This window comes from Dictyostelium purpureum (assembly GCF_000190715.1).
Source record: "Dictyostelium purpureum unplaced genomic scaffold DICPUscaffold_154, whole genome shotgun sequence".
NCBI lineage: Eukaryota > Evosea > Eumycetozoa > Dictyosteliales > Dictyosteliaceae > Dictyostelium > Dictyostelium purpureum.
In genome coordinates, this window is record NW_003519491.1 from 23,485 (window position 1) to 41,944 (window position 18,460).

The window sequence follows — 18,460 nt, forward strand, 5'->3', positions numbered from 1 at the left end:
CTGCAAACCCATTTTGTGTAATTATTTAACATTTTATTTAAAATAGCTATTAGATTACCGAAAAGCAATTGACTACCAAAAATAAAAATTAAAAAGATAAGTTCTGTTTTAATGTAATGGTAGATGTGTTTTTATATACAAATTGGGGATAATGATCATTATCTCTTTATTTAATTTTAGTTTTTTTTTTTCCTTTTATTTATTTGACTTTTTCTTTGTACAATCTGGACAAAACCATTTACCCTTAGGATTGCTTGTAAGTCCAACGCATTCAAAGTGGAACCATTCAATTTTACACTATAAGATTTTAAAGAAAAAAAAAATTATGATTAATATACTTCGCAGTGATATATATTGAAAATAAAGAGTTTACTTACATCTGGGTTTTCACAACCAACCATTTCACCAAATGAGACCCTATTACAAAAACAATAAGTTGGTTCGTTTGGATCAATAGCCAAATCCAAATCACCTTGGTTTGCATTAAAAACCTTAATATCAGAGGTGTTATTACCAGTGATGGATGTGATCTCTTGTTGCGATTTCTTCCTAGAAAGCGATCCACTTGTATTGGTTGAACTTGTAAGTGTTTCTCTTGCCTTGCCTTTTTTATTTTGTTGAGTTGTTTCACTTGCCGATGCCTGCTTTGATTTCTTTTTCTTTTTTTCCTCCTCCACTGTAAAAAAAAAAAAAAAAAATTTATTTAATAATCCATTACAAAAAATTTAAACTATGATAATACTTACTCGTTTCAAGCTCAACTTCAAACTTTTTTAAATCTGCATCTAGTTTCCTTATGTGTCTATCAATCTATTAAAAAAAAAAAAAAAATTAATTTATAAACTATTTTTATTATAATAAAAAATATACCTACCAATTCATATGTTTGGTTTGACAATTCAACCTTTTCATCTGAATATTCTAAAATTTGTTTTAATTCATTTTTTATTTGCTTTGATGATTTCTCATCGGTTAAATTATGTATTACTTTTCTTGTGGAATTTGTATTAACCAATAAATTGTTTTTCAATTTTTCGATTTTATCTACTAATTCGTATGATCTATAATCTAATTCTCGGATTAATGCGAAATTTCTATTTAATTCTGAAGGTAATGTTGAAATTGCTAAAATTAAAAATTTAAAAAAAATTAGTAATCACTGAAAATCCAAATTCAAGAAAAAAATTAAAAAAAATTTTTTCTCCACATAAAAAATTTAATATGGGACTACTTACTATCCAAATAATTTTCGAGATATGTTCCTTTTCCTTGATACATTTCTATATAAATATTGGTTAGGTTTTCTTGGGTATTACTTTTATAGTTTGTTTAAAATTATATTAATAAATAAAAAGATAAATTTAAATATATTACAATGTGTATGAATAAAAAATAATTAAGGTGTGAAGAAAGAAAAAATACAAATTTTAAAAAAATTTTAAAAAAAATTAAAAATTTTTTTTTTATTTATTTAATTTTTTTTTTTTTTTTTTTTTTTTTTTTTTTTTTTTTTTTTTTTTTTTTTTTTTTTTTTTTTTTTTTTTTTTTTTATACATATCTAAAAAAACAAGTTTATAAATTTTAATATCAATTTAAACATTTAAAAAAATTAAAACTATATTTTATAGAATTTTTTTTTATTTTTTTTTTATTTATTAATTTATAAATTTTCCAGTTTTTATTGAATTGAATGGTTATTGGTGTGTAATAAATCCTTTAGTCTTAAAACTCATTATTATTATTTTTATTATTATTCTTGGTTAATTCTCAAATGGAAGTTATGGAATAAATTTATAAGATTGTTTTTTTTTAAATGAAATTAAATTAAAATAAAAAAGTGATGTGTTTAGTATAGATATTAAAAAAATATAAATTTGGTAATATGTCAAAATAATATTTTTGTTGTGATTGATATAAAGAATTAAAAAAATACCCAATTTTCTTATTATTCACACCAGAATTTTTTCATCGGTAATTTTTTTTTATATAAATCTGAATTGAGAAATTTAATATTGAACAAGAAAAAGGTCCTCAAATTCCTAATTGTTAATAAAAACCAATCACTTTTATTTTTAAAAGGTTTACTAATTAAAAATAAAGAAAAATAAACGAAAATTTTAATTTAAAATATTTGTACTTTTAAAAATAAATTGTTAAAGCAATTTATTGTTTTTCAAATTTTATTTGTTGGTTTGTCTTTTTTTTTTATTATTATTTTTTTATTTTTATTATACTGTTGTCATTAGATTTAAAATAATTGATATATTTATATTTTTATTTATATTTTGAAATTTAGTTGTTGTTTTTTTCTTGTTGTTCTTGTTTCATTTTATCTAAATCTTTTTGGGTTAAATAGTTATCACCAATGATTGGAAGATGCTAAATGATTATTTGATGGGAATAATTTTAAAAAATTAAAAATTTGGTTAGTATATGCGAAATAAAATTAAAGTCATTGGTAAGTGATGATAATTTACTTTGAATAAAATACGTGGTTGAACAGCATATAAGGCAGCAACAACACCGACAACACCCCATCTTGAGGCAACTGGTGACCAGTGGATACCGAATTTGGTGGTTCTTTTGATTAATTGAGTAACATCAAAGATAGCTCTACCTAACATCTTGTTTATATAATTTAAATGTATAATGAATTGATTATAACTAAAAAACTAAAAATGAAAAAAATAAAAAAATAAAAAAAAATGAAAAAAAAAAAAATAAAAAAAAAATGAAAAAAAAAAAATTTAAAAAAAATTTAAATTTTTTTATGATTATTTTTTTCATGATAACATTCCACATTTGTGTATGGTCCATTCTTTGTTGTGTATATTATATATTAATATAAATTATTAAAAAAAGTACTTTTTGAATTTATTTTAGACAAATAAAACAATATTAAACATAAACAATAATATAAAAATAAAAATAAAAAAATAAAAATAATAAAAAATTTTTAATTTTTTTTTTTAATTTTTAATTTAATAATTTGCGAAATATACAAAAATGATTATAAATTCAAATATTAAAACACTGTTGGAAGAAAGATCAAAAAAGATAACATCATCGATAGAGTTTGGCTTGTTGATTGGACAGGTAAATAGTTGTATTTGCTATAGAATAAAATTAATTCATGTTCTAATTTTATTTTTTATTTTTAATAGCAAAGTAATATTAACGATGAAGCTTATGTTTTAGGTTTCTTCCCCTCACCACCACAACTATCAGAATATAGCGATACAAATACTGAAAAAAAGCAAGAACAACAAGAAAAAATAACAACAAATGATTTAAAAAAGCTAATTGATAAAGAATGGATTTTGGAATTTTGCTTTCAGGTTTATAGAATGTTATATGGAGGAATTTCAATAGTTGGATTTTATATTATAACGCCAGATAACGAAATATTAAATGACGATGATGAGTTTTTTATAAAGCTTTTGAAATTTTTGGATGCAAATATGACCGAACCAATAAAATCTATACAGTTTATTTCATACTCACTCAAAACAAATTTAATTAATGGTAAATTAACAAACTCTTCATTAAATGTAATTATTACTCAATTAAATATCCCAAATCATATATAAAAGTTATTAATTTTTTATTTTTATTTATCATATATAGTATAGATTAAAATCCACAGAAATTAAAATAATCAATAGTCTAGAAAATGAATTTTTAAAATTTAGTTGTAATTTCCCTATTGATATTGTGCTACATTCAAAGTAAGTATTAATTATAAACAAAGCCAAATATACCACATATTTATTTACTTTTTTAAAGAAAAAAAATTGAGGATATCAACGTTGTAGATTTGAAGAAACAGGTTAAAGAGACATTTAATAATCTGTTTAAAGACTCATTGTTTTTAATAGACAATGAAGTCGTAAAGGAAAATATAATATCATCAACATTAAAAAATAGCAATAATAATAACTTCTCAATAGATATTTTAATAAAGCAATTAGACAGTAATTTTACAATAGAAAGCTCCAATACACCATTTCATTTTCAATTTAATTCCAATACCAATTGTATAGCATTTGCACATAAATCAGAACAGGTTTCGACTATTTATCAATATATTAAACAGGATATTATTAAATCTTTTGAATCCAGATTGGATATTATCAATGATGAACTTTTAAATAATCCATCAGTTGTTTCAAATCAATCAAATAGTATCTTAACAATATCAAATGACTTACCTATTCTACTACCAAGAAGGGTAAATATTCAATGGATCGGAAATTCAATTACAATTTGCGACTATCTTTCAAATCATGATGAAATTAACGATTGCATTGAAAGATTATCAGATTTATTACAATTCGATTCACCTTCTTCAAAAATTATCTCATATGAAAAGCTTAATTCAGTATCACCTTTAAATGGAAATAATACAAATAATAATGGCATAGATAATAATAATAAATTAAAGTTAGATAATAATAACAACATTAAAAACAATACAGTTATAAATAGACACTCAAATTCACAATCATCCAATGTATCATCTACTCTATCCCCAATTTCAAATACAGTCCCCAAAAAAAATATTTTCAAAGATAATAATAATTTTTATTTAATAATATTATTAGTTTCAATTATAGTATTATTAATAGGATATTTTTTTAAATAAATAAAGTTTATTTTAAATTTAGTCGATCGATTGGTTTTTTTTTTTTTTACTTTTACATTTAATAAATAAGTTTTTTTTTTAATTTGTCGGTTTGATGTTAAAAACATTCTTGAGTGTTATAGTATAGTTGTTTTAATCGTCCCAAGCAACTTCGTCTTCATCATCGTCGTAGTCGTCTTCGTTCATATTTTGTCTTCTGTCAATAAGAGCCTTAACCAAAATATTGACCATTGATCCGTCATCTTCGTTTGGATTATATTGAATAACCATCGAATCTCTGACCTTCTTTAATTCGGCTGGTTTTCTAATTGACTCTAATAGGGCATTTCTGCCATCTGAAGTTGGTGGTGCTTTCAATGTTGGTGGTGGTGGTGGTGGAGCAGGTGCTGGTGGTGGTGGGGCGGCAACAGATGATACTGGTGGTGATGATGGGTTGGAGGAAACCGAGGAAATAGAGGATGCAGAGGATTCTAATTTCTTAATCTTATTAATTAAATCATTTATCTTATTCTCATATTGTTCTCTTTCACCAGCAAATTTATTTGTAATATCGAATAATTTCTTTTCTGATTGATTATTTGATTCGTTGGCACTTAATGAAAGTTTTGATTCAAGATCAATTATTCTTTGTTCGTATTGACCTTTAACATCTATAATATCTTTTTTAAGCTTATCATTAGAGTTTTCCAACTCTTCATTCTTTTTAGAGAGTTTAGAGTTTGAATCTGTAAGAGCTTTTAATTGATCGGTGTTTTGTTTACTATGGCTATCAATAATATTTTGTGATTGAGCTTGTGATAATTTTAAGGTTTTGATAGTATTTTCTAATTGATCGATTTGAGCTGTTAATTGGTCGTTTGATGACTGAGCTTTATTTAACTGACCCTTTAATTCTTCCTTTTGTTTGGATGTGGATTCTAACTCTCTAGATTTAGATGAAAGATCTGCTTCGATTTTGTGGACCTTAGTTTGCTCTTTTCCAAGATTTGATGTTAATGAATCAATTTCGGTCTTAGCGCTATTTAAACGTGAGTTGTATTGGGTTTCATATGAGTCTCTAAGTTCTTTTTCTTTTTTGCTGAATTGATCAGAGAGATCTTTAACCTTTTTAGCATAGTCTGCTGATGAGGCATTGCTGTTGGTCGATTGAAGAGCTAATGAGTCTTTAAGTGATTCCAATTGTCCTGATAATTCTTTAATTTTAACTTGATATTCAAATGATTTTTGTTCATAATCTTTATTTTTATTTGAAAGATCCAAAATCTTTTTATCCAATTCTGACTCTCTAGTTGATGAAGATTTCTTTTCAAATTCGATGTCTTTGATCTTTGATTCCAATTGTTGAATCTTTTCGAGTAATGGACCTTTATCAGATTCTACATTCTTCTTGGAATCAAGCAATGATTTTTTGAGGCTTGATAACTCTTGTTCTTGGCTCTTATTGGCATTGACAACCAATTGGTGATTACTCTCTAATGTTGAATATTTGGTTAAAAGTTGGCTATGATCACGTTCTAATTGTTCAAGTTTAGTTTCGACACCTTTATACTTGTTGATAGTTTGATCACCACCTGAATATTTGGATTCTAATGTTTTATATTTTAATTCCAATTGTTTATTCTCTTTTTCTTCATTTGATAATTTATATTCCAATTGTTTAATTTTTTCTCTTAATTTTTCAATTTCAATATAATTATTATTATTTGCTGATGCTGCAGTTGCTGTAGTTGTTGTTGTAGCTGAGTATTTTTGGGTGCCATATGGAGATGAACTTGCAGTACTTGAGAACGAACCAGATTTACCAATACTGGAAAGTGATGAGGTAGAGGATGTCGATGAAGCCAAACTACCACTTGAAGCAGTACTTGTACTTTTATTAAGATTAACTGTTTGAGATGGAGCTGGAGCAGATGGTAATGGTTTGTTGTTAGCCGATGTTGAAAGATTGGAACGTTTTGGTGGAAGATTTGGTGCATCTGGTGATGTGTTAGTTGGACGCATTTGAGCTGGTGCCTGGCCACTTAAAACTGCATTCAAGATTAAAGTTGCTTCTCTCTTTGTGATACCTCTCTTACCAGTCGATTTAAGGGCAGTATCAACTTGTTGGAATACAGTTTTCCATTCGGGTGGAATGTTCTTTGTTTGAATACCACCATTTTCACTAATGCCAATATGAGTATTATGTTTATAATCTGTTGGGCCTGAAATTTCGAATCCTTTTACTTCTTCTTTATCACCTTCCATTAAATTACTAACTTTATCTGAAACTGCATCTTTAAATGACTCGAATTTGCTCATAAATGATGATTTTGAACTTTTATCTTTGGTTGTTAATGTTGATTTTGGCGATGAATTGGTTGATGATGAAAAGTTTTGGCCATCTGGTCTGGTTTTCTTTTTATTGTTTGAATTTGATGAAATTGATGGGGAGGCATAGGTGGTGGATGAGGTTGTGCTAACACTGCTGTTTGCACTTTTTAAATTTGGTGATGAGCTAGTTTTTGGTGGAGTTTTTGGGGGCAATGGTTTTGATTTTTGTAATGATGCAGCTGTTGGTGATGGTGATGCTGATGATACTGATACACTGCCACTATTCGATTTATTGTAGTTTGATGATACAGCTGGTTTTGGTGCGTCAGCATTTACAGATACATTTGGTGAATATTTATTGTGATCATGTAAACATTTAGAGCAATAATTTGGTTTAAATGGATTCTTTTCGAATTGAGTACAATCACAATTTTGACACTTGGCCATTGTGAAATAAATGGGTTGGTCGAGTTTATATTATTACAATTTTAAATAAATAAATAAATAAATAAATAATAAATAAATAAAATAGAAAATAAACAAATAAATAAATAAATAAATAGTTATTACTAAAAATACAAATTTAAATATTACAATAACATGAAACTAGAAACCAAAATGAAAAATAATAAAACAAAACCCCCCCCTTTTTATGATAATAAAAAAATAAATTTTAAAAAATTAAAAAATTTTAAAATAATTTTTTAAAAATTTAAAAAAAAAAAAAAAAAAAAAAAAAAAAATTTTATTAATTATTTTTTTAAATTAAAATTTTTAAATATATAAAATAATAACAATATAAAATAAACAAATATAATTATTTATATAAACCAAATTTATTTATATTTTTAATAGTAATGACGAATATATAAGTGTTTTTTTTTTTTTTCTTTGTTTTTTTTTTTTTCTGCAAACAGAATTGTGTAAAATATCATAACAAAATATATATATATCATATAAAAACAATAATAAATAAAACCAAATAATAAATACTAAATATTCAAAATATTAAATAAACAGCATACATATAAAATCAAATATGAATTTCTTTTTTAATTGTTGCACATGTAATAATAAATTTAATTTCCACGAGAGTTATTGCGAATCTTGTTTACAAAGAATAAAAAATGACCAAAGCAAAGTATTTGACCTAATTCAATCAGTATTTGATAAAAAAAGGGCAAATGTAGAGTATAGAACTAGAATCATCAATGATATTCAAGATCCATCTAATCGATTAAAAGAAACCATCAATATTAAAAGTACCTATCTGGAGAGTAGGAAACAACAACTAGAGGTATTAAAAAATAAAATTCAAAACTTAAAAGTTATCGTTAATAAAGGTAATTATCAGATACTATTCATATTATTAAGAAATTGCAATACTAACATATCTTATTTTATTTCTTACAATACAGATAATGGATATATTGATGTTAAAAAGAAATATTTAAGCACTAGAAGATCAAGTTTAAAAAAAAATAAACAATCATTTGAAAATGCAAATAATGACGATAACAATAATAACAATAATAGCAATACTAATAATAGCGTATTTATATCACTTTCAGAGGAAATTCAGAAAAAAAAAGAACAGTCTGCAATAGAAAATAATCAATTACAAATTATTAAAAGAACAAAAGTTGACCAACTAGCTAATGTAGTAAAATTACAAATCTCATTAAATCCGAATAATCCTGATCACTATTTATTGTTTAATATGGTTTTAAATGATAATCAACTATTAAGTATGTGTCTATTTACTTTTAACACTAACGACAATATATCTTACTAATGATTTCATTTATAGAATTCCCTAAAGATATTATATTTACAACGCTAGGATACATTTCAAAAATAGTATTTTTAATATCAAGTATTTTAGGCATTACTCTACCCTATCATTTAAATTATAAAGGTTCAAAGTCAACAATACATCATAATCTTAAATCTAAAGACTACCCATTATTCTACCATAAAACCAAGTCAAGAGAATTTCAAAAGGCATTATATTTATTAGGCGAAAACATTTCATTCCTTAGATTTTATCACGGCCTATCCTCCCCAAAAGAATCAAATTTATTATTTTTAAAAAATGTTTGTGAACTAGTTAAATCACCAAATTTGGGAAAGTAAGTACACCACCCCCTATATTTATTTATTTGTTCATTCATTAATAAATTTATATTAATGCCATTTTATTTTTATAGGGACCAACAAAATCTAGAAATTCGATCAATGGATATTGAATATGATGATACAAAAGAAGATGAATGGGAAGTAGTTACACCAATAGAAGAAGATGACAGCTTTGAAAAATTCATTTATGATCATAGTCAACAATAATCAATAATATCCCCAAATACTAAATTAAAAAATAAAGCTTAATAAATTTTGTACATATATAAAAATAAAATAATAAAAAAAAAAGAAATCTACACATTTTAAAATGATTATATATTATAATTTTATTTATTTATATATATTATCGAAAATTTATATTTTATTTTATTTTTTATGTTATTTTTTTATGTTAATTTTTTATTATTTTTTGTTTTCTACTAATAAATCTATATTTTTTTCTAAATTTTCATCAACTTTTAATGCAGTTTGTAATGATTCTAATTCTTTTAAACCAGGGGATAAAGAAACAGCACCAACTAAAATTGATAATTTTGCAACCTTTTCCTTTAATTCTTCGATTCTATTTTTTGGGGCATCATTTGATTCATTTTTTAATAAATATAAAGTCTTTTTTAATGTATCTCTTTCACCTAAAACAGTTTTAACTGCAGCCATTGATTTCTTTACTTTTCTAAGACGTAATGGATTTTCGAGTGTATTTCCTTTATTTGATGCTTTTTCTGTTAAAAGTTTATTTCTTTCAATTGATAACTCGAACCAAATTTCGTGTAAATCGTTGAATGATTTACCACGAAGATCTTTAGCTTCCCATGAACGACCTGCATGTGGGTATGTACCTTTTGCATAATTATGTTCGAATAAATCCTTTAAACTTTTTTCTGCTTTACGTTGATATAAACCATTATTATCTCTAATTAATTTAGAAATACCGCTTCTAAAAATTTGATTCATTTTATATTTGTATATATATATCTATATTATATTTATTTTGAGATAGGGTTGAGTTGAGGTGTTTTGATTTTCTTTTTTTTCTATTTCTAAATTTACTGTTATTACTATACACACACAAATTCCAATATAATTAAAACTAAAATTATATATATAAAACTTTAAAAAAAATAAAATAAAGCAATTAAAATAAAAAAATTTTATGAAAACGAATTTTTTTTTTTTATTATTTTTTTTTTTGACCTTTTTTTTTTTTATGCTTTCGTATTTCAAATTTTAAAAAATAAGTGGTGTGAAAAATTTTTTTAATTTTTTTTTTTTTTAATTTTTTTAATTTTTTTTTAATTTTTTTTTTATTTTTTTTATTTAATATTTTTTATTTGTTCTATTTATTTAAAAAAGATTACAATCATGTCCTTTTTAATTAGAACTATTCGTTCTGGTGCATTTAAAACATCAATTAGAAACACAAATGCTGCTTTTCAATCATCAGCATTAAACAGAGCTGAAAGACCACCAATTCACTTTAAAGATAATAAATATGATGGAGAGGTAATTTTATCATTTTAGTTGAACTAGCAAATCACATTAATAATAATAATAACATAATAATAATAAAATAATAATAATAACATAATAATAATATAATCATAATATGATAATAATAATATGATAATAATAACAACAGGGTTAACCAATTTTAGGAACTATATCACCAAAACAGAATATTTTTTTGGATTACTTTATAAACAAAATAGTAAAGATCAAATCACCAAACACAACTTCAGACACCAAAACTTTTTTTTTTTCAAAAAAAAAAAAAAGATCAAATGTGGTTTTTATTTATAAAACTAAATTATAAACTTGAAGTAATGATATATTTGTGATTTAGTTTTTGGTTGTGATAATAGTGATTTTAAATAATAAATCAAAATATAGTAATAGCCAGTAATAAATGTTTAAAATAAATGTTTAAAATAAATGTTTAAATAATAAAATTTAAACAATACAATTATAAATTTATAATAAATAATAAATAAATAATAAAATCAAATTTAAACAAAACAAGATTTAATCAAGATCATTAATATAAATACTATTGTTATAATCACTAATTATAAATTATTGTTATCATATTACTACTCAAAATTAAACATTATTTTAGCTCCCAGAATTATTTGAAATTAACCCAGACTTTATGTCTCCAGATGCCGATGCTTATTTAGAACAAGATCCAGGCGTACATGCCAATTTCTTTTTTAAATTCTTTGGTATGTTAGCTGCTTTTGGTTTCACCTGCTATTTACTTTGCGATCCAAACAATAAACAAGTTGTAAGTAAAAAAAAAAAAAAAGCACATTATTATTTTTTTATAAAACTATTCCTCTTTTATTTCAGCATATTCTTACAGAATTAAAAGTTTAAAATTACAAATAATCAAATAAATAATAACAAATCATAATAGTTTGTGGTTAGAGTGGGTTAGAGTGTTAAAAATATAATATAAAAAGAAAAACAACAATAACACGTCAATAAAATAATAATTTTGTAATATTGTTGAATTAAATTTGTATTATTTAGTAATATAAAGTCAACAAGATATACAAATAAAAACAACAAATCTTTGTAGATTCAAAAACAAAAAAATATCCAAAAATAATTTTGAACAAAAGATTTAGTATAATATAATAAATACATTATCCCAAAAGAAATATAAATAATAAAATAATAATAATAATATTACAATTGCATACAATGATACCATATCAACTCTTTAACAAATAAATAAAAAACAAAAACAAGAATAATAATAGTAAATCTTAAAGTATAAAACCACTTTTTAAACAGACAAACAAATAAATAAACAAACAAAAATGATTCACCCGAAATCACAATAAATCACACACACACAACAATAAATATAGCACAAAGAATAATTAGCCACCCACCCAACTTTTCTTTTAGGTTCTATTAATAACACTACTGCCATCACACACAAGAGATACTTTTCTCAAACCACTGGCAATACACACACACATACAAAATTTATTTATTTTATTTTAATACCATTAATATATTATATGTCATATTAATTACTTATTAATTAAATTATTATAATCATTAATAATAATACAGGTTGAAAGAGATTTACCATTTAATAATTTATATTTAGAATATGGTGGCGATCCAAATGTTGTTCCAGACGAAAAAGAATGGAGAGTTAGAATGGGTGACCGTCAAGCAATCTATAACAGCAAAAAAAATTAAATTTATAATAACAGAATTGATAATAATATAATAACAGAAACCAAACAAAAAAAAAAAAAAAATTAAAGACTCTAAAAAAAGAATTATATATAATATAATAAATGTATAAAAAAAATTTTAAAAAACAAAACCCAGTATTTTAGTTACAAGGGTGTCATTTTCAGAAACCCTCCCATTACATAAAAAACACACAAAATATATTCAAATTCGCTTGGTTTTTTTTTTTTATTTTTTTTTATTTTTTTTTTTTGTTTTGTTTTTTATTATTTGATAAATTTTTATTATAATTAAATTATAATTATTAATTTATTATTAAAAATAAAATAAATTAATTTAAGTATATTAATATAGTGGAATGGGTGTGGTTTTATAAAAATAATTTAAACAAAAAAAATAATTACAATCTAATCGTCACTAAATATCATCACCCACCTTATTCTATTGTTATTTTAATTATTAACATCTTGTTCATTGATTAAATTATAATAAATAAAAAAGATAAAAAAAAAAAAGGTGTTTTTTGATGATTTAAAAGAAATCACCACACACAATCCCAATTAATTTTCACACACTCAATTTTACTAACTACTTAATAATAATTATTAGAATTAATCAAGCCCTTAATCATATAGAAACTATGAGATATTGGATATTAAACTACAACACCATCACAATATCACACATAAACTTCACTTTTTACAAAGAAATTCAAATTAACTAAAAGATTATCACAAAGAAATAACACTTCGCTTTAAAATACTAATTATAATTGAAAAAGTTGTACTTCTATCGAATTTAATTTTCTCTATTTTATTTTATTGAATAAAACCATATATTTATTTTAAATTTCATTTTAAAATGATATAATTTTAACTTTTTTCTTTGTTTTTAAAATGAAATGAAATTTAAATTAAAATTATTAAAAACCATTAAAAATCAACAACAATTATGATGTGTAACATCTTACAAAAAAATGATTAAAATAAAAATAAGATTCTTTCTTTTAAATTAAGTTCACCCTTGATATATATTTCCACTTGCTTACCACACGCCCATTCTAAATTTTTTTCCAATTATTCTATCTCTTAACATAATCATTATTACAATTATTTCACATACCCAAAATTAATATAAAAATGTATACATCTAAATTTATATATTGTCAGTTTATTTTTAAAAAACACACACACCAGCACCATTATCATTTAATTTATTTTTTTGAATTTTTTCTTTTAATTTTTATTTTTTTGATATAAATGAAATTGTATTTTTAACCTTTGAGGTTATTTCAAAAAAAGGAAATAATATATTTTTAACCTTTATTTTTTTATTTATAAAGATTTAAAAAAATAATAATAATAATGATACTTATATATGAGTTCTATGTGTTGATTGATGGTGGGGTGGTTTGTATGTGAGTGTGTGGTGTTTTGTATTGTTTTTTTTAATTGAAAGTAAAAATAAATTTAAACAACAATAAAATTTATTATTTATAATTAATATATATAATTTTTATTAGAGTGTGTGGTTTGTGTGATAGAGTGCTGAAATAATTGAACTAGTTGGGAATTGTGAAGTGATTTTTTTTTTTAGAGAGATAAAAAACAATCTTTAAAAAATAAAGAGGCGCACGCACAAAAAAAAAAACAAAAAGAAAAAAAAAAGAAAAAACTATTGTTTGCTTTCACTAAAAATATAAAATCACAAACCATTATTTTTATTATTATTATTATTATTTTAAAAATAATTAAAATAAAAATATACCCACACTTATTTTACAAACAAGTAACACACATAGTGCACCTTGATATTACATGAAGCGAGTTTTTATTTTTTTATTTTATAACCAAAAAACAATACACTGCTCTTATATGTGGATTATTTTTTTTTATTTTTTTTTTTTTTTAAATTAATAATATTTATGTTATTAAATTAATTTCTTATTAATAATGAAAAGATGGTGAATAATATATTGTTATGTTAAAAAAAACATAAAATCAATTGATTGAAACAAGATTTTTTTTTAAATTCGTTAGGTTTTTTTTTTTTTTTTTTTTTTTTTTTAAACAATATAATTATTTTTTTATTATTTATTTTTGATCTCAATTTTTGATTTTTTTTTTATAAATTGGAATTGAATTCAAACATTTTAAATCATTTGTTTTAAAAATACAAATATAATAATAATAATTTTAAAAAAAAAGATATAAAATATTTCATATATAAAAATTTTTTTATTTTTTATTTTTTTTGTACTACTACTTTTAAACTTCTATTACATTTTATTGTACCATTATAGATATAATAAAAATAATTTAATTTCAATTATTTCATATTTTTTTCATTTTTTTACATATTGTTTTTTAAATTATAATTTTTTATTTTTATTTTTTTAAAAATAATTTTTTTCATATTAAATCTAATTACCATTTGTAATACTATATAAAAAAAAAATATTTAGTTTTATAGATTTAAAACCTATAAAATGGAACAATTTTTACAATTATCAAATCAAGAAATTTCAAATATTTATACATCAATGAAAGGTTGTAATACAACAATGGTATTCGCCTATGATGGAACAAGAAGAACCTATTTAATTACTGAAGGTTTGAAAAACTTAAATGCTGAATCTGCTGGTGGTGCATCAACAACCAATTGTGCATCAGCCTCAAATTCAAATACTAAAGCAAATAATAAATCAAACAATACATATAACTCTAATACTCATATAAAAATTGATTATTTAGAGTACTCTAAAACCGCAATACATAAATTTTTAAATTTATCAATCACAATGTTTCAAGTAATTATTGTTTTAAATTATTATAATAATGTAAACCAACAATTTTATTAACATTTTTTTTCTTTAAAATAGCACGGTATTAAAACTATTGTTTATCCAATGTGGTTTTGTACTTTAGAAAAACGTGGCCCAGAATATCTCCCAAAATTTATACAATATTTATGGGGTTTATCTGCTTTATTGGAAGATCCATCATTGGTTCAACAATATTATGAAAGTGGAATAAAGGTTGTTTTTTATGGTGAATATAAAAAACTTTTAGCAAGAGTAAATGACCGAGCTCTTTTAGAAAAATTTGAAAAGATTATGGAGCTAACAAAAAACAATAACAAAAAATTATTATTATTGGGAACAAATATTGAAGAGCCCTCACAAACAATTATTAACAATACCCTTTCATATTTTAAAAAGTTTGGAAAAGGTAAATAATAATCATCACTTTTTTGCTTTGTTTTTGATGTTGTTTTTTTTAAATTTAGGTTTTTTTTTAAATTAGGTTTTTTTTTTAAAATTTTTTTTTTTAATTAATTTATTTTTTAAATTAATTGAAAAAAAAAAACCGTTTTACGATCTTTATTGTAAACAAATTAATTTTGTAAATGATTTATTATAACCAATTTACCACTTTTTTTTTAAAATCAAATTCTAATATTTTTTTTTTTTAATTTTAGAACCCACAAAAAAAGATTTAGTAAAGGAATATTATGGTGATAGTAACATTCAAGATGTTTCTTTTTATATTGGTTTCGATAGATTTTCAACTGATGGTAGACCAATATTAATTTCAGAGAATGGTGATGAGGATTTATATTATTCAGTTTCCCCACACAGTTTCTTTACCACTGAACATGTAAATATTAATAATTATAATACTATTTAATTATTCCACATATTAACTTTTTTTTTTTTAGTTCAGAAAAGTTTTATATGACCATTTATATCAAAGATCATGTGTAAATGCAAAAGAATATGAATTGAAAATTTCAGATGTTGAAATGATGAAAGATTTTTATGAATCAAATGCAGGACAAATTATGGGTGTAGGCTGTATTCAAGAACAAGGTAATTATTGGTACCCATCTCCACAGGTAAAAATACCACAAGAATCATTAAAACAATCAATAGCATCAACATCTATTACAACAACTCGTAATAATAGTATCACATCATCTCAAATAACAACCATAAAACAAAAATTATTTAATGATAATAATAGTAACGGCATCAATTTAATAACAAAATCAATTAAAAAACTTGATATAAATAATAATAATATAAACAACAATAATAGTTATAGTGATAGTAATAAAACAGTTCTTAGTAAAAATGGTAATAACACAAAAGAAACTGACAATATAAATAATAATAATAATAATAATAATAATAATAATAATAATAATAATAATAATAATAATAATATTAATAATATAAATAATGATAATGATAATAATATGGTCAAAAAAGTAAATGAAAATCAAGACAATATTGTGAATATAAATTATCAAAATAGCCCAACTATTAATAGCATGGTGTTGAGATTCCCTAACGGCTCGCCACCATCCCCAAGATATTTAAACAATTATGTTTAAATTCTAATAATAAAAAATAATTGTATTATAATTTATATATATATAGATAAAACACACTTAAAAAAACTAAATAAAAAAAAAATTATAATAAAATAAAAACAATTTCTATATTATTGTTTCCAATGGCTTTTTTTCAATTAAAATCACCCCCAATAGATATTTTTTTCTGATTTTTTTAAATTTTTTTTAAATTTTTTTAAAAAAAAATTAAAGATGAATTGTTTTTATTTTTGGATTGGTAATACCTATTCAAAAAAATTTTAAATTTTTTTTGGAAATTAAAGACCTGGGGGTTAGATTGTGAATTTTTTATTAAATTTCTCTTAGTTCAAAGTAGCACTTTCATTTACCACAAGTTTTTTGGAAGTAGATCTAATAATGATTTTAAAAATACTTTTTAAAATTTATTTTATTTTTATTTTAATGTCCAAATGATTGTGGGTATAAAATTAGCTCTTTTTAGTATCAAAAAATATTATTTTTTCTTTTTTTAATTTAATTTATACGATTAAAATCAAAATATCTCCCATGTGTGGTTTAAAAAAGATTAACCCGCTCACACGCACACACCCCAGCCACAACCACCCCACACTCTTTACATACATACACAAATTCCTTTACCCCCAACACTTTTACTCATAAACCACATATCCAAAAATGAAAAAAAATAATAAAAAAATAATAAAAAAAATAATTAAAAAATAAAAGTTTTAAAGACAATAACTAATTTTAAAAATGGAGTAAAATAATACAACACCACCCTTATTTTAAAAATATATATAAATTAGGTCAATTAGGGATATGTAAAATGGATTTTCGTTTTTTTTTTTCTAATTTTAATTTGATTTTATTTTTATTTTTTTGATATATAATTTTCACCTATTTAAACTATTTCTATTTCTTTTTTTTTTATAATTATTTTACTTATTAAAATTAAAAGTATTGTCATGTGCAGTTTAACCTTGTTATACAATATTTAACAAAGTCATAATTATTATTTATTTTTTTTTTTCATATTTATTGTTATTTTTTTTATATCATATTATTGATGTTATATTTTAATTATAAAATATAATTTTTTTATTTTTTTCAATATTTTCATTTTTTTTAATTGTATGGTAATATATAATAAATGTTTGTATTAAAAAAAAAAAAAAAAAAAAAAAACCAATTGACTTTTTTCGTATATAGTTATTTGTAAATTAAAAAAAAGTTAAATATATTATTTTTGTAAATTAAAAAAATCATAAAAAGAATGTAAAATTAAATAAACTCAAACCAACAACAAAACTTTTATAAATTATTAATTTTTATAAAATATTTTTTTTTTTAATTTAAAATATTCAAATACCAATTCCATTATCTTTTTTTTCTAATTAAAAATTATTTTATTGTTTATAAAGAAAATTAAAATATTATTTTATCCATAATCATCAATACTATCAATTTATCAAAAATTAATATCATCAAAAAATAATTAAGAATATCTAAAGATAAATAATAATAAAAATTTATAATAATAGTATTTTTTTTTTTTTTTTTTATTTTTTTTTTTTTTTTTTTTGGATTAGATATATCTTCTAATTTTTTTTATATAATCATCTTCACATATTACCACAATAAAAACTCTATCATTTCTATTATTATTTTATTATTATTAAAGTTAATTTTTTACTTTAATTTTATTATTTTAAAATAATAAAATAATTTATTAAAATTAACATTTTTATAATTTTTTTTTTTTTTTTT

At 21.9% G+C, this 18,460-nt stretch overlaps 7 protein-coding genes across 7 annotated transcripts; 4 read left to right on the forward strand and 3 right to left on the reverse strand.

The window, feature by feature from the left end:
• Nucleotides 1–133: 133 nt before the first annotated feature.
• On the reverse strand, nt 134–1,419 carry DICPUDRAFT_48259 (uncharacterized protein). Its single transcript, XM_003288911.1, has 5 exons — nt 1,236–1,419; nt 875–1,125; nt 747–810; nt 378–676; nt 134–297 (listed from the first exon to the last, which is right to left on the reverse strand). The coding sequence occupies exons 1-5, from the start codon at nt 1,276–1,278 to the stop codon at nt 196–198; spliced, it is 759 nt and encodes a 252-aa protein (XP_003288959.1). The 5' UTR covers nt 1,279–1,419; the 3' UTR covers nt 134–195.
• An 873-nt stretch (nt 1,420–2,292) lies between these two features.
• DICPUDRAFT_34890 (uncharacterized protein) lies at nt 2,293–2,624 on the reverse strand (the record flags this gene model as incomplete). The annotated part of the gene is made up of 2 exons (XM_003288912.1): nt 2,293–2,379; nt 2,478–2,624. 2 exons carry the CDS (start codon nt 2,622–2,624, stop codon nt 2,293–2,295), a joined length of 234 nt encoding a protein of 77 aa, XP_003288960.1.
• A 382-nt stretch (nt 2,625–3,006) lies between these two features.
• Nucleotides 3,007–4,645, forward strand: DICPUDRAFT_88285 (uncharacterized protein; the record flags this gene model as incomplete). The annotated part of the gene is made up of 4 exons (XM_003288894.1): nt 3,007–3,096; nt 3,165–3,551; nt 3,628–3,728; nt 3,787–4,645. 4 exons carry the CDS (start codon nt 3,007–3,009, stop codon nt 4,643–4,645), a joined length of 1,437 nt encoding a protein of 478 aa, XP_003288942.1.
• Nucleotides 4,646–7,763: 3,118 nt separating this feature from the next.
• Nucleotides 7,764–9,401, forward strand: DICPUDRAFT_94784 (uncharacterized protein). Its single transcript, XM_003288895.1, has 4 exons — nt 7,764–8,298; nt 8,374–8,703; nt 8,766–9,087; nt 9,166–9,401. Exons 1-4 carry the CDS (start codon nt 7,995–7,997, stop codon nt 9,299–9,301), a joined length of 1,092 nt encoding a protein of 363 aa, XP_003288943.1. The 5' UTR covers nt 7,764–7,994; the 3' UTR covers nt 9,302–9,401.
• A 5-nt stretch (nt 9,402–9,406) lies between these two features.
• On the reverse strand, nt 9,407–10,065 carry DICPUDRAFT_92203 (uncharacterized protein). The gene has a single exon (XM_003288913.1). The coding sequence runs from the start codon at nt 10,049–10,051 to the stop codon at nt 9,500–9,502; it is 552 nt and encodes a 183-aa protein (XP_003288961.1). The 5' UTR covers nt 10,052–10,065; the 3' UTR covers nt 9,407–9,499.
• Nucleotides 10,066–10,459: 394 nt separating this feature from the next.
• Nucleotides 10,460–12,316, forward strand: DICPUDRAFT_153261 (uncharacterized protein; the record flags this gene model as incomplete). The annotated part of the gene is made up of 3 exons (XM_003288896.1): nt 10,460–10,600; nt 11,214–11,381; nt 12,185–12,316. The coding sequence occupies 3 exons, from the start codon at nt 10,460–10,462 to the stop codon at nt 12,314–12,316; spliced, it is 441 nt and encodes a 146-aa protein (XP_003288944.1).
• A 2,485-nt stretch (nt 12,317–14,801) lies between these two features.
• Nucleotides 14,802–16,711, forward strand: DICPUDRAFT_34855 (uncharacterized protein; the record flags this gene model as incomplete). Its single annotated transcript, XM_003288897.1, has 4 exons — nt 14,802–15,122; nt 15,195–15,543; nt 15,794–15,972; nt 16,034–16,711. The coding sequence occupies 4 exons, from the start codon at nt 14,802–14,804 to the stop codon at nt 16,709–16,711; spliced, it is 1,527 nt and encodes a 508-aa protein (XP_003288945.1).
• Nucleotides 16,712–18,460: the final 1,749 nt, after the last annotated feature.

Bases quoted from the DNA above. Each gene is read 5' to 3' on its own strand.
- DICPUDRAFT_48259 (XM_003288911.1), bottom strand. From the start codon at position 1,278: ATGTATCAAGGAAAAGGAACATATCTCGAAAATTATTTGGATA. The intron at 811-874 runs GTAGGTATATTT...TTTTTTTAATAG, and splicing joins CAAACCAAACATATGAATTG to ATTGATAGACACATAAGGAA. The intron at 677-746 runs GTAAGTATTATC...TTTTTTTTACAG, and splicing joins TGAAGTTGAGCTTGAAACGA to TGGAGGAGGAAAAAAAGAAA.
- DICPUDRAFT_94784 (XM_003288895.1), top strand. From the start codon at position 7,995: ATGAATTTCTTTTTTAATTGTTGCACATGTAATAATAAATTTAATTTC. The intron at 8,299-8,373 runs GTAATTATCAGA...CTTACAATACAG, and splicing joins AAAAGTTATCGTTAATAAAG to ATAATGGATATATTGATGTT. The intron at 8,704-8,765 runs GTATGTGTCTAT...TTTCATTTATAG, and splicing joins AAATGATAATCAACTATTAA to AATTCCCTAAAGATATTATA.
- DICPUDRAFT_92203 (XM_003288913.1), bottom strand. From the start codon at position 10,051: ATGAATCAAATTTTTAGAAGCGGTATTTCTAAATTAATTAGAGATAAT.